At 42.5% G+C, this 12,932-nt stretch overlaps 1 protein-coding gene across 3 annotated transcripts in view; it reads right to left on the bottom strand.

Moving 5' to 3' along the window:
* The window catches only part of NTN4 (netrin 4), a 107,316-nt gene extending 94,666 nt beyond the window's left edge, over positions 1–12,650 (bottom strand). For 2 of the 3 annotated variants that reach the window (XM_065886936.1, XM_065886938.1), the window contains exons 1-2: positions 12,185–12,239; positions 8,814–9,343 (exon numbers count right to left, since the gene is read on the bottom strand). In XM_065886936.1, coding sequence (XP_065743008.1) covers positions 8,814–9,343; positions 12,185–12,239 — 585 coding nt within the window. Of the gene's footprint in view, positions 1–8,813; positions 9,344–12,184 lie in introns of all 3 variants that reach the window. The other variant, XM_065886937.1, reaches the window with a different exon arrangement.
* Between the last annotated feature and the right edge of the window lie 282 nt (positions 12,651–12,932).

Genomic DNA, 12,932 nt, shown 5'->3' with positions numbered 1-12,932 from the left:
CTGAAATAAAAAGAAACACAAATTCTTAATGGAGATTAAACAGTATAAGGGAGTGATTACATTTTCTCTCTTTGATTTAATTTGAAAACACTGAAACCTTTTTCAGTAGCTGCCGAAAGACAGAGTGTTAGCACAAATGATGTCACGCAGAAGGCATTTGAATGTTTTTCATACTTTTTTTGTTTTGTTTTAGGAACTGTGATTATGAAGTGTAAAGTAACATCGGCAAACATAGCTGATGCCTTGAAAGACTTCTGCTCCTGTCAGTGACAGGAAAGTTAGGAAGACAAGTGAAATAGGACATAGAAAGAGGGTTGGTGTTGTGTTTTTGTTTGTTTGTTAACAAGACAAACTATCCAGGAAAAGAGCTTGTTTCTTAGAGATAAAGTGAGATGTATACAAAATGCCCAACATAATAGAAACTGGCACATTATACTGTGATCTCTAAATGATGCTTTTCTCTTCTCCTCCTTAATAGAACAACTAAACATTAATACATAAGCATTAATAAAAACATTAATATTTTTCAAGATTGTGAAAATGTAAATACTTCTACATAAATGGGATTAACTGCACAGCACCCTTGCCTTAGGTAGATGTTCTCCATCACATTTTGCAAATTAAATTTCACAACCCACTAAGCAGAAAAAATGTGTACAATGCTATATTTTAATTTCATTTCCAATACTGTAATAGCTCAGGGGCATTTAAAAAATGCCTTTAAAAAAAAGTCATTCCAAAAAATTGCTCCTATAGCTGGAATTGTGGGTCAAAAAAAGATTAAAAGTTGGATGAGTCAAGATAAAATGGAATGTGAGGCCCTTAAAATCTGAAAGCACCTAAAATCAACATTTCTCTTTCAGCATGATATTTTCAAGGGTTATCATTCTCCTTCAATACTGTTCCCTCTCCCTTTTCTATCATCATTCATTACCTGCTCAGTGCTTTCCCTTCTCCTTATTTGTTTCGATTCATCTTTTGAAAACCTAAAGTTGCAGTTCTCAGGCCTTCCCTCTGACTTTTCATTTTAGATTTGTACCCTCTGTTTCGACTGTAGCAAGTCAATGTTATTCGAATTCATGTTGTTGCTTAATTAAACAACCATTTAATTACCAACCCGCAGATTGGTAAGACTGGTTCTTGTATAAGCCTGGGCAGTTCCAAGCGTTTATGGTAATGGCAGCGTCAGTGGACTAACTTTGATCCTCTCCTGGGCTCAGTTCTTGGACTTTCCTCTTTTCTATCCACACCCACTCCCTTGATGATCTCATCCAGTTTCGTGGCTTTAAACATCATCTCTGCACTGATGACTCCCAAGTTTATATATTTAGTCCAGGACCCTCCTCTGAACTTTAAACTCACAGATCCAACTGCCTACTCGGTATTTCCACTTGGATGTCTCACAGGCAACTCATACCTAACGTGTCCGCATATAAGCTCCTGGTATTCCTCTCCAAATCTGTCCCCTCTAGAGTCTTCTTCATCTCAGTAATTGGCTATCCCATTCTTCCAGGTGCTCAGGCTAAAAACATGCTTACTTCTCTCTTTCTCTCATACCCTGCATCCAGCCTGTCAGCAAATGCTGTTGGCTTTTATCCATAAAACCGATCCAGAACTCAACAGCTTTTTACCATTTCCACTGCTACCTTCTGTCCAGGCACCATCAGATCTAGCCTGAATTACTGCAACAGCGTTCTAGCTGGTCTCCCTGCTTCCCCCTTTGGTCTTTCCTTAACACACAAACCAGAGAAATCCTATTAAAAATAAATTGATCATATTGCCCCTCTGCTCAAGACTCCACTGGTTTCCAGTATCATTCAGAGTAAAACTCAATGACTATAATAACTTATTGTCCAAACTGGGATCTCTTTGAGAGTGAAAGGGGATGCTACAAATAATGAACAGGATTTAAGTGATCTAGGTGTAAATTTGGGCCATCCTGGGCACCTATTTATCAGGCTCCACATAATCTCCCACACCTCCCCGTTATCCCTCTGACCTCTGACCTCACCTGTTATACTACACCTCAACCCCTCTGCTTCAGCACCAGCATCTTCACAGTCCTATCAGTAGGAGGCAGACTTCCTCAGGGCCTTTGCTCTTCCCCTAGACATGCCCATGACTCATTTCTGCTTCCCTTCAGGTCCTAATTTAAAAGTCACAGTGAGGCTTTCCCTGGGAGCTCTGTCTAAACATTTAAAACCCCCTTCCTACTTCCTAGCCCCCTTCCCTGCTTTTTTTTTTTCTTTCTTAATTTACACTGATTATTGATACTATCTAACATTCCATATATTTTACTTACTTAACTTGTTTAGCACCTTCCATTTTGAATGTAATCTCAGGGGCGGCAGTTTTTGACTTTTTGCTGTGTGTCCGCAACTCCTAAAATAGCTGGCACATAGGAGACACTATATAAATATTTGTAAGAAGAATCAACGAATCATGACTAGTTTGAAAGGATACTTAGGAGTTGTGTAACATCCAACACAATTAGTAAACAGTATTATCATTTTACAGTTATTTTCATATAATTCAATTCAGCACCAGCCCCCTCACTGTCCTGAAGTATTCTCCAAATGTACTCTGGACATTCATGCCTTGTGGGGATCTGTGCTAGGTTCAGAGGTTGGGGGCCTGGGAGCCACAGAGTGAATACAAGGAGAGAGGAGACAAAGTTCCTCACGAAGTGACCACTGTAGGAATAGAAGAGATGGGGGACATGATGTTATAGTTACATGTGACTGACCAGAGTGCATGGGAGTGCAGACCAGAGAGAGATTGCGTTCAGTGACTTTTCAGACAATTCTGATTACTGATCAGAAGCAACAACTTCCATATTCTCTGGCATGATTCATTTTCCTCATCTTCCAGAGCCCCCAACCTCTAATACTCCCATCCTGGTTTGTGTTCTCCGCTCCTTGGTAGGAAGTTACCTTGTATGCCCAGATATACCTGACCTCCAGGTGTCTGTTCCTCATTGGCCTTAATTTTTCAATATGAATCATCAGTTACTAACTCAGCACTTTGCAATCTGATCTCTCAAAGTTTCCAGAAAATTACAACCAAATACTGGCAAAGTTAAACCATCAAGTAGAACAAATACGAAGCAAGCAGATGCTAAACAGATTTTTTTAATAGCTAGAAAGAAGGTATTTGGTGGGGGGGTATTCACCCATTGAAATCAATAAGTCAGAGTTTATTGATTTAATTTCTGGGTTTGTTCGAATTTTTAATGTAGCTCTTTTGAATAATTTTATTTGATAACCATCCTGTGGGTTTTCCTTAAACTAAAGCCATTTTTTAAAATGTGCTGTTGTAAGTCTCTAGCCTCACCCCTACAGGAAGGGAGTAGCCCCAGGGTGTGGATAATTGAAACACTCTAAACAAATATAGACAACATTTTATTTTCAAAAAAGTTCAACAAAATTGTAGCTGAGAATATGCTTCAAAGCATAACATTAATAACTTAGAAGAATTACTTAAAGCGGTTACCAACTAGATAAAAAGTATTCCCCTTCCACCCAACACACAAATCAATCAAATAAAAAGTATGCTAAATGGTACTGAAGAATTGTAATACTCATTCCCATATAGTTTATTTTGAATGATCTTGGGTAACATTAAGTGCAAAGAATCTTTACTTGTTATTTTTCTATCTAATGTAAAAAAAATTAACTTTATTATGCAAAGTTCACAAACCCATATTACAAATTACCAATTAAACTGTAAGTTTTACAGTTTCATAATTACCAGAGCAATGTAGTTTTAGTTTTGTTTTGTTTTTAATTTTGGAGTTATAATAAAACCTAATCATATAAATAATTTTAAAGCAAGCTAATCATCCCAGCTCTGGCACAGCTTAGCTCATTACTTACTTACTCTGACCAAGTTACTCTGACTCACTAAGTCTCAGGTACTTTGTCTGTAAAATGGGGTCAATACTTGTACCCAACTAACAGGGTTCTTGTGAAAATAAGGGATGCAGAGGACTCTACAGAGTGCCTGGCAGATGGGAAAGCTTCAGTAGATAAGAGCTGCCACTATGACTCATGACTGATGCTGCTGAAAAAATAGGCATGAGCACATTCCAATGATTGAAGAAAACAAGTAGCTAACCAAAGAGTAGTGTTTAGAAAGCATTTCTACTCATGTATTACTTTGTTTTATCTTTTCAGTTTAAAAATCCTAAATATTGTCTAGGACATTATACATATAAATACCTGTAAAAACCTGATAAATTTATCATTTTCTGCACATTTGTGCCATACTGACTTTATCACAAGGTATTGAAATATAATCCTTTTCAATGGCCTAAAGAGACAAACAGATACTCAGATCTTGCAAAGCACATTATTTTCACAACATACTTGGGGAATTAATCATGCACTACCTCATATTATTTAATCAATCAGTCCATAAATTATCACATTTAATCTCTTACCCACTGGACTGTAAGGATTACGAAGGAAAGGGATGTATATCGTTTTTGTATCTTTCACACTGCACAGCTTGGTACAAAGGAATTTCAAACTAGTATAATGGAAACAGCACTGGGCTAGAAGTCAGGAAATACGAATTTCAGTTGAGTAATTGTAGACAAGTCACTTAACTCTCTTCAGGCTTCAGATTACTCATCAGTCATGTGCTTTTCCATCAATGACATTCAGGTTCCTTTTCAAATGCTCTCATTTTAAGAAACACTAGCAAGAGGGATTTTTACCAATGTTTGTCATTTTAATACACAACTTCATTTTTCCATATCAACAGGTTGAAAGAATGGGACCCTTAAGTACAGATTTTGTTCACTCATGAAAACTTGCCAGGAACTCAGAGTTCTTGTCACCGTCTGTTCCATCAAACACAAATCCTTCAACCTGTTTTAAAAACAGCAAGCCCTCCCCTGCCAGCATTCCCTATCCCCTACCCTGTTTTATTTTCTCCTTACTACCTATCACACTCTGGCATACTGTATATTTTACTTAGTTATTTGTTCTCTATTTCCCCCTTCCCCACCCCCATTCCCAGTACAATGCCAAGCACTACATCTGCCTGTGCCTTTTTTTAAAAAAAAAAATGGAGGTATATTTGAAAATTAAGAATTGCATGTATTTAAGGTGTACAATTTGATGATTTGATATACATAAATATTGTGAAATAACCACCACTTTCAGGTTAACATTTCCATCACCTCAGATAGTCACCACTTTTCGGTATGTGTGGTGAGAATACTCCAGATCCACCCTCCTAGCAAATTTCAAGTACACAATAAAGTATTGTTAACTATAGTCATACTGTTGTACATTAGATCTCCAGAACTTGTTCATCTTGCATAACTGAAACTTCGTACCCCTTGAACAACACCTTCCCCATCTGTGCCTTTTACCAGGATTTTGGGAGCACTTAATACCTCCACCCCAGCATTTCCCAAGTTGTGCTCTGAGGATCTCTAGAGTTCTGAAAGATAGTCATCGGAGTTCTGCAAAAAGAGGGTTGCATGGGCAAATAAGTTTGGGAATGTCCCATCCTATACTTCCCACTTGGAGACAGAGGACACATAATGAGAATATTTATATACTTATAAATGTCTAATTTTGTTAAACCCAGTCAGGGTTTCCCAGTCTGGTTTTGCCATGGAAACTTTCATTCCCAGAACACCACTGACATCTCAGAGGACATTCCTCCTCAGGAGAAAGCCATCTGGCAAATTCTTTTTTACCTTCATGTCACATCCAAATGAATAGCAAATGTGAGAGAGTGAGCGAGGAGAAAGGCAGATATAGCTCTTTGCTAGCAATTCTTAGAGGTAATGGAGAGAGAACATGCTTTTATGAAACAAATACTACACTAAAAGTCAGAAGACTTGTGATTTAGTCCTAGCGCTGCCACATAACTAACTAACTGTATGTCGCTGGGCAAATCACCCTACCTCTGAGCCTATCTCCTCTCCTGTAAAGGAGACACATTTTAGGATAACCATATCCTATTCTTTGAAACTGCTGACCAGTTTAGAAAGTTTCTGTGTAGTAGATTTGACTTGGATTTTAAAAGTATTTAAATTTAAAAATTATTCTTGGATTTAAAAAGTATTCTTCTGGGTGGATTTTTCGGGCCTATATTTTTAAAGTCCTTTTTCAGATGACTGGTGCCTTCCACTCTGAAGATGGGCATATCTGATTTCTTAGACATGAAACTACAGGACTCTCTAGGGCCCTAAAAGCCCAAAGAAATATTTTAGAATGAATAATGGAAACAAATTAAGTCTGGGATATATTTATGTTAGTCTGAGTAGTAGGATAATACCTAGAGAAAGCCTGAGAAGTCTTATATAGAACGGAGGAAGATACAGGTCTATAGTATTATAAATAAGGAGTAAATGAAATTTGAGACTACTTATTTGATGCTAGATTAATTGGCTTATTTTTCTGATCACTCAGTTTTCAAAGAGAGTGATTGAGGATACAGGGTTGTACTGAAAAATTAATTTGTAGCTCAGCACTAATTTATATTCCAAAGCAACATGCGAGAGGTAGATAATAATCATTTCCTAGGGGGCTTCCTCTGGTCCTTACCTTCGAGGAAGACTCTCTTCTACTCTCTAACTCAGGAGGGGAAGATTCATTCTCAAACCTGTCTCTGAAGGGAAGAAATTCTATGACGGTTTAATGTACACTTGCAAATAATGCTCTAGAGAGAACTAGGTGGCCCTTGATGTTTTTCTTGCCGTTGAGATATGTCTGCTGAAATAACAACTACAGTAAAAAAAGATTTTTTTAACTGGATATAAAAGGTGACTGCACATTGAAAGATCTATCTAACGTAAATTTTAGTCTATGCTTGAAATTTGATGTCAGCATTAATGACAATAAGTAGTCTGGCTTTAAAGAAGACAAGATTTTGCTCTGCTATAGGTTAAATAAATGTTCCTTTAGTCATCTCTAAGTAATTGCTGGGCCATTGTAATACATTCAATATGATATTTGCTAAGCAAGCATGCCTGCCATCTGGTTACTGAAACTCTATTTTTGCTACTTCATAGGTACACATGGCCCAGTAGCACTGAGATGCAGGGAACTGATAGGAGCCTGTGGATCGATTCCAAAGCAATTTGAGAGTTCAAGCCATTCACTTGTTTGCAACACAAAGTGTTCTCCACGGAAGAAAACAATGAGTCTAACTTATCTGTCTCTTTCCTGTCCTGGTATCTTTAAAAATGTCCATCGTGACAGGGTGCATGCAGGTTTACAATATTAAGCCAACTTTAGAGAAGAATGGAAAGAAGACTAAGAATGGAAAATAGTCTGTGTGCTGCTTGTACCACATCCTGCTCGGCTCTGGTGCCAGCAACTCTGTTCCTGGTCTGGGGAGTGTCCACAGAAGAAGAAGTAGCTGGGTAACATGGCAAAAGTCCATATGGGTCTGTGGTAGGAGGGAGAAGTTTCCAAACCAGTCCTTCCATCAAGTCCCTGGCAAGCACCCCTGTCCCCCAAACCAAAGACAGAATTAGCAGCACTGAGTACAATGCCTGACACATATAGTAGGGGCTCAATGAATGTTTACTAAATATAATCATCTGGGAAGCCTGTGAATAGTAATATAAATGACTGCTAGAAGAATGATTATGTTAGTCTCTGAAGCCATTGTAATACATGCACTGGATATATGCTTAACACCTGGTCCAGGCTTTCTCGACTTTATTGACATTCTGAGCTAATAATTCTTTGTTGGGAACAGGAGTGGGAGGGATGCTATCTTGCCCACTGTAGGAGGCTTAGTGGCATCCCTGGCCTCCATCCACTAGATGCCAACAGTGTCCCTCTCCCCAGCAAAAATGTCCCCCTCGTGATGGGGGGTAACAAAATCACTCCTTGTTGAGAACCACTTATCTACTCTGTGTGTTTGTGTCATGTACTAGAATTAGAAATACTGTACTCTCTCTTCTCTTTTTTTCTGCATTGATATTTCTTGATCTACACGTTGAAGGTATTTTATTCTTTTAATCTGCTTTCTCTCAATTGCCTCTAAATTCCATGTTTTCACATATCTCAGTGGGGGAGGGCTTTCTAGGTACATCTGTACAAGTTAAAAAAGACATGTTTCCCCCTTAGGAGAGGGGAAATATGAAACAAAGGGTAAACATTCCATACAGAAATTGGACTAGTAGCTAAGGAGGCTGTTTTGCAGAATGATATTGAGATGGTCTTGCGCCCAGGATAGACCCCAGACTCTAAGCTGCAACTGATGTGTGTGTGTGTGTCCAAAAAGAGTTTCTGCATCTTAAAAGAAACTACCTTCATTTGTTTGCTATGCAGTCTTGCAATCTTACCAGTAAAACTCCTCTGTTATATAAAAGTATCCTTCTGACAAACATATTTTTTTCTCCCTTGGTTTTGTTTTTATTTACTTTCTATTTATGCAAACAGTTTCAGGAAGATACCAGCATGGGCTCCAGGAACAGGCTGTCTCAGTAACTCTTGCCTCTTCAGAAGCACAGTAATCAGTCCTGCTAACTGAAGGAATCAGTAGCCTTTTAAACCTCTAAGGTAAAATGATAATGTTGCATATTTCCTATTTCTTAAAATGAAAAATATTAAAATCTTAGAAATCTGACTTAAACCTAGCCAGTGGGCCACCTGCTTAAAAATGACTACACATCCATGTCTAAGGGTGAGAAATAATTTATGACAAATAAAGCTCATGAAAAATTCTAATTTCACTCATGTTGCTACAAGTATACCTTCATGCTTTAAAAAAAATGTGGGCTGGTAACATTTTTCTACCTTACTTACAGTGTAGAGTTAAACATGGGCCCTTACCTCTCCTCCAGTGCACGGGAAAGGATTGGAGTATCTAGAAGTGCAAATAGCTCCCTTCTTGACAACATCATCTTCCAGGCCAAATGTAGCCGGGCAGTTAGTTGCAAAGTACTTGTAAGGCTTCCATGTTTTCCCAAAGTCCTGGGACCGGTCCAGCACCATGGCTGCCGGCCTAGGGGACTTGAACACCATAATCAGATGAGTGAAGTAGAATTCAGCTTCCAGGTCTAACTGGATCTTTTCTCTGTGCACATCCTCAGCAGACTGCCACCACGTGCGAGGAAACCTGAAGGATGAGTCTGCCATGGCAGCTGGCAGGTGAGCCAGGTGAGGCTGGGCAGCACTGCATTTGTCACATTTGGGCTGCTGACAAGTCAGATCAGTGTTCTCACTATAGAAGCAGTACAGTTCAGTGGCGTTCTGACCACAGGTGGTGTCTGCCCAGAGTTTTCTTCCTAAAGCCAAATTTCCCATGCGAGGGTTACAGGCTTTTTCACAGCGGGAACTCAGTCCAGCCACTCCACTCAGTCCTAGAGATGGGAGAGCATATGTTATTCAAGACAAACCCATCTGGAAACCTCTTTTGTCCACCTAGTCCATCTTCAACAGTCGAGTTATCCCCATATTGCCCCAAGGCTTTCGGTAAAGAGGAAATGCTACCGAATTTCAGCATGAATACTGCTCTGCATTTATACTGTTTGCATATGCAAGTGTGTGAACGTGCATGTGTGTGTGTGAGTGTGTGCCTGCGTGCCCGTTTCATGTAAAATTCCCATAGAAGAAAATAAAGTTACTTTGGGTAAAGGGCAAGAGGAAGGAAAGTGGGAACATTGGGTAAAGATAATGGGACTGCTTTCTAACAGTCTCTATTTTTGAAATACACTCATTTGCTTTTGAAGTCATGACATAAATAATACCCCAAAACCAACAATGTTTTTAAGATCACTCAATTTAGTCTTTCAAATATAATTTGAGTCTTTAGCATTATCTAACATGTTTATGAGAATGCATTAAGGAGGAAATGTAGAATTCTACTATATTTTTAAGACGAAAACATGAAAGGACCAATTCCCTAAGAAAATCAATATGAGGTATTGGTATACAATGGGATCTCATTTAGGGATACAAAGCTAGAGACCACTGGAGCCAAGATGTGCAATATCTATTTTTAATATTAAGTAAATGTAAGTAAGAAAAAACCCTCTAAACTGCCAAATGACAGAAGAGCTTATTTGACACACTCTCTGCCTCTTGAGTGCTTCTACCTGTGACAGGTTCTACAGTAGTTACCTGTTTGCTTAACAGGAGAATGTTTACAGTCTGGCAGCCACTAACAGGACCTTTAAACATAATCTGTGAACTAAAACACCTTCCTAAAGAAACATGCGCTTCCACCCAAACAAAGGTCCAACAGACTTTAATGTTTCAAAATTACTTAAAATGATAAACATTATACACCTACTAACATCCTGACTACATAATATAATCCTTAATTTGGGCTTGTCATTTTAATTATGAATACCTGAAGCAAAATTATCTATTTTAAAAGTTAAAACAGAGAGGGAAAAAAAAGGAAAAAGAAGTCAAACCGCAAATTCCGGCTAATTGAACGTTTCTGCTTCTTAAGAGGGAGCATCTCTGAATTGTTATCACTATACTGTTGGAGAAGCCAAATGACAGCTTAGACCAAAAGAGAGACATTTCACACACTCAACTGACGATCACGAGCCTCACGAGCCTTATGGTTCTTTGCAACCATAAGAAAGGGCTTCCTTAGGCATATTTTTTAAATGTCAAATTCAAGTGTGCATTATGCCTGGACTCTGTTTGCCACTTTTCTGATTAGCTGGGGCAACAGTTGCCTGTGGCCAGGATCACCCAAACACACAGTGTGCTATGACTCACCTGTAAAGCATTTCAGGGAAAATCATATACTGCCCGTACAAGTGTTTTTGACTTGAAACACTTGCCTTGTGATATTTATTTACAACCTCTTGATTGCTTGCATGTTTTTGCCATAACACGGTTTGAAAAAGAAAAGGTTTATTAAAGTTCACCTTGTGGCTGGGGGAGCATGCATAACAGCATGCAGGGGTGCATAAGTAGCAAGAATTAAAGTAAAAGCTTAGAATTTAAAGGCTCCTTGGGAAAAGTACTGAATAATTTTAGATGTCCCCACCCCAAACTAGGAAGAAATCCAGAAAAGACTGGAGCCAGATAAATAATCGGTGGACACAATACTTAGAGATCCCTAAAGAAGTGACCATCCAAGTATAGCAAGGATGCTCCTAAGAGTCCGACGCGTATGGGATGCAGACTCTAAAGCCTGGCTTTTACTTCATGCTAGCGTCTCTGGGGGCTGAGTGGATGAAACCGAAGGGAAGGGAGAAGTGTGCCAATGCTCTCTCTCCACCAGTCCGTCCCTCCAGCCCACACTCCCCTTTCTGGAGCAAGCGAGATGCGTTTGAGAGACCAAGTGGCCAAAGAGTCCCTCACTTTCTTTCCCCCTTACACCGTGAACCGCACTTACGCCTAGCCGGAAACCAGGTGACCTGCAAGAGGAGGGAGAGGAGCAAAAGGGGTTCCCAAATTTAGAAACGGCAAGCTAGGAACGGGTGGCCAAGGGCAACCCAAGGCAGCCGGGATGGGAGTGGGAGGGAGAGCGCATCTGACGACGCCTCTACCGGTCGTCCAGTTACCGAGACAGGAAGCAGACCCGCCTCCGACCTCCCGCGGAGCCTCGGCCAGGGTACCAATTCCCCAAGGGCGGCAGGCCCGCTCCGTGCAACCCTGGGCGATCACTACCTATCGTCCCAGCCCGGGGTCTCACTGAGTTCTAGCCACTGCCCAGGGAGAGGCCACTCACCCCGCCCCAGGTGTCCCTACCTGGCTCCCTAGTACCCAGCATGAGGTCGGGGACAACGGCGATCGCTCTCAACAAGAGAGCGGCCCCGGCCCACGCGCGCCCAGGGTCGCCGGGCCACCCCTCCCCATCATTCCTCAGGCCATGAAGTGCCGGGGGATGGCGAGCTTGGTCCTTTGTTCCCTCACAAAATGGAAAGGCAGTTTTTTACAAGTCCAAACCGAGAAAAAAACCAAGGTCGCACTGTTTCCGGCAGGGCGCACCCAGGATATCGGGTTATCCAAAGGCATGTGTATCGCCGTTGCAAAAAAAAAAAAAAAAAAAAAAATCAGTAGTATTTTAAACTGCTGAGACCCGGGGAAAGGAGGCGGAACATGGCCACTCATTTCATCCTTGGGAGCTGAGCTCTGCGCTCTCAACCTGCACTCGCCTGCACCCCCGAGTTCCGAGGTGGGGCACACAAGGGGCGAAGGAAGGAGGTTGGGGGCCCGGCAGCGTCACCACCCACCTGCGGCCACCGCGGAGCAGCCCCAGAGCAGCAGCAGCCGCGCGCAGCTCCCCATGGCCGGGAGGAGCCGGGAGGACCCGGGCCGGGCGGGTGCGGGAGGGAGTCGAGCCCTCGCGGCCGCGGGATGAAGCGCCAGCAGTCCTCGGGAGGAACCGGGCTCTTTATTTCTTCCTCCTCCTAGGGCGCCAGGCTCGGTCAGTGGGCGCCGGGGGCGGGGAGCTGCGGGCTGGGGCCGCGCCGGGCGGTGGGGTGACCCTCGCGCACCGGCCTGGAGGGGCGCGGGCACCTCGGGGGCGGCGGGAGCCCCGGCACCATAGCCCGCCTGGCCACGCTGCCCCGCGGAGCGGTCCTGCGGGCTCCTCCGCCGCTAGCCCGGGGCTCGGCGCCCGCAGCAGCCGCTGAACTTTGCGAGACCTTTCACTTCCCGGCCGCCGCCGCCGCCGCCGCCACCGCCTCCTGGGCGTCCTCCTCCGCTTTTACCACGTCCTCTTGCTGTTGGGTCTCGGTCCCGTCCTTCTCCATGGGCAGTTCCATGGGATGCATTTTTATTGCACCGACACCGCGGCGCTCCGGTGCCAGCCCTCCTCCCCTCGCACCTCCACCCCTTCCTCCCGCCCGCCCCCCGCGCTCGCTTGACAGCCCGGGCGCAGTAGCCCTCGCGGTCGGGTCGCCGCCGCCGCCCGGGGAGGGATCCTCTCGCCCGACCAGCCGCCCCCGCTGCCTCGCTGCCAGCTCCACCCGCCCGCCT

This window comes from Phocoena phocoena, chromosome 11, assembly GCF_963924675.1.
Source record: "Phocoena phocoena chromosome 11, mPhoPho1.1, whole genome shotgun sequence".
Taxonomy (NCBI): Eukaryota; Metazoa; Chordata; class Mammalia; order Artiodactyla; family Phocoenidae; genus Phocoena; species Phocoena phocoena.
This window is presented reverse-complemented; position numbering and strand designations above follow the sequence as displayed.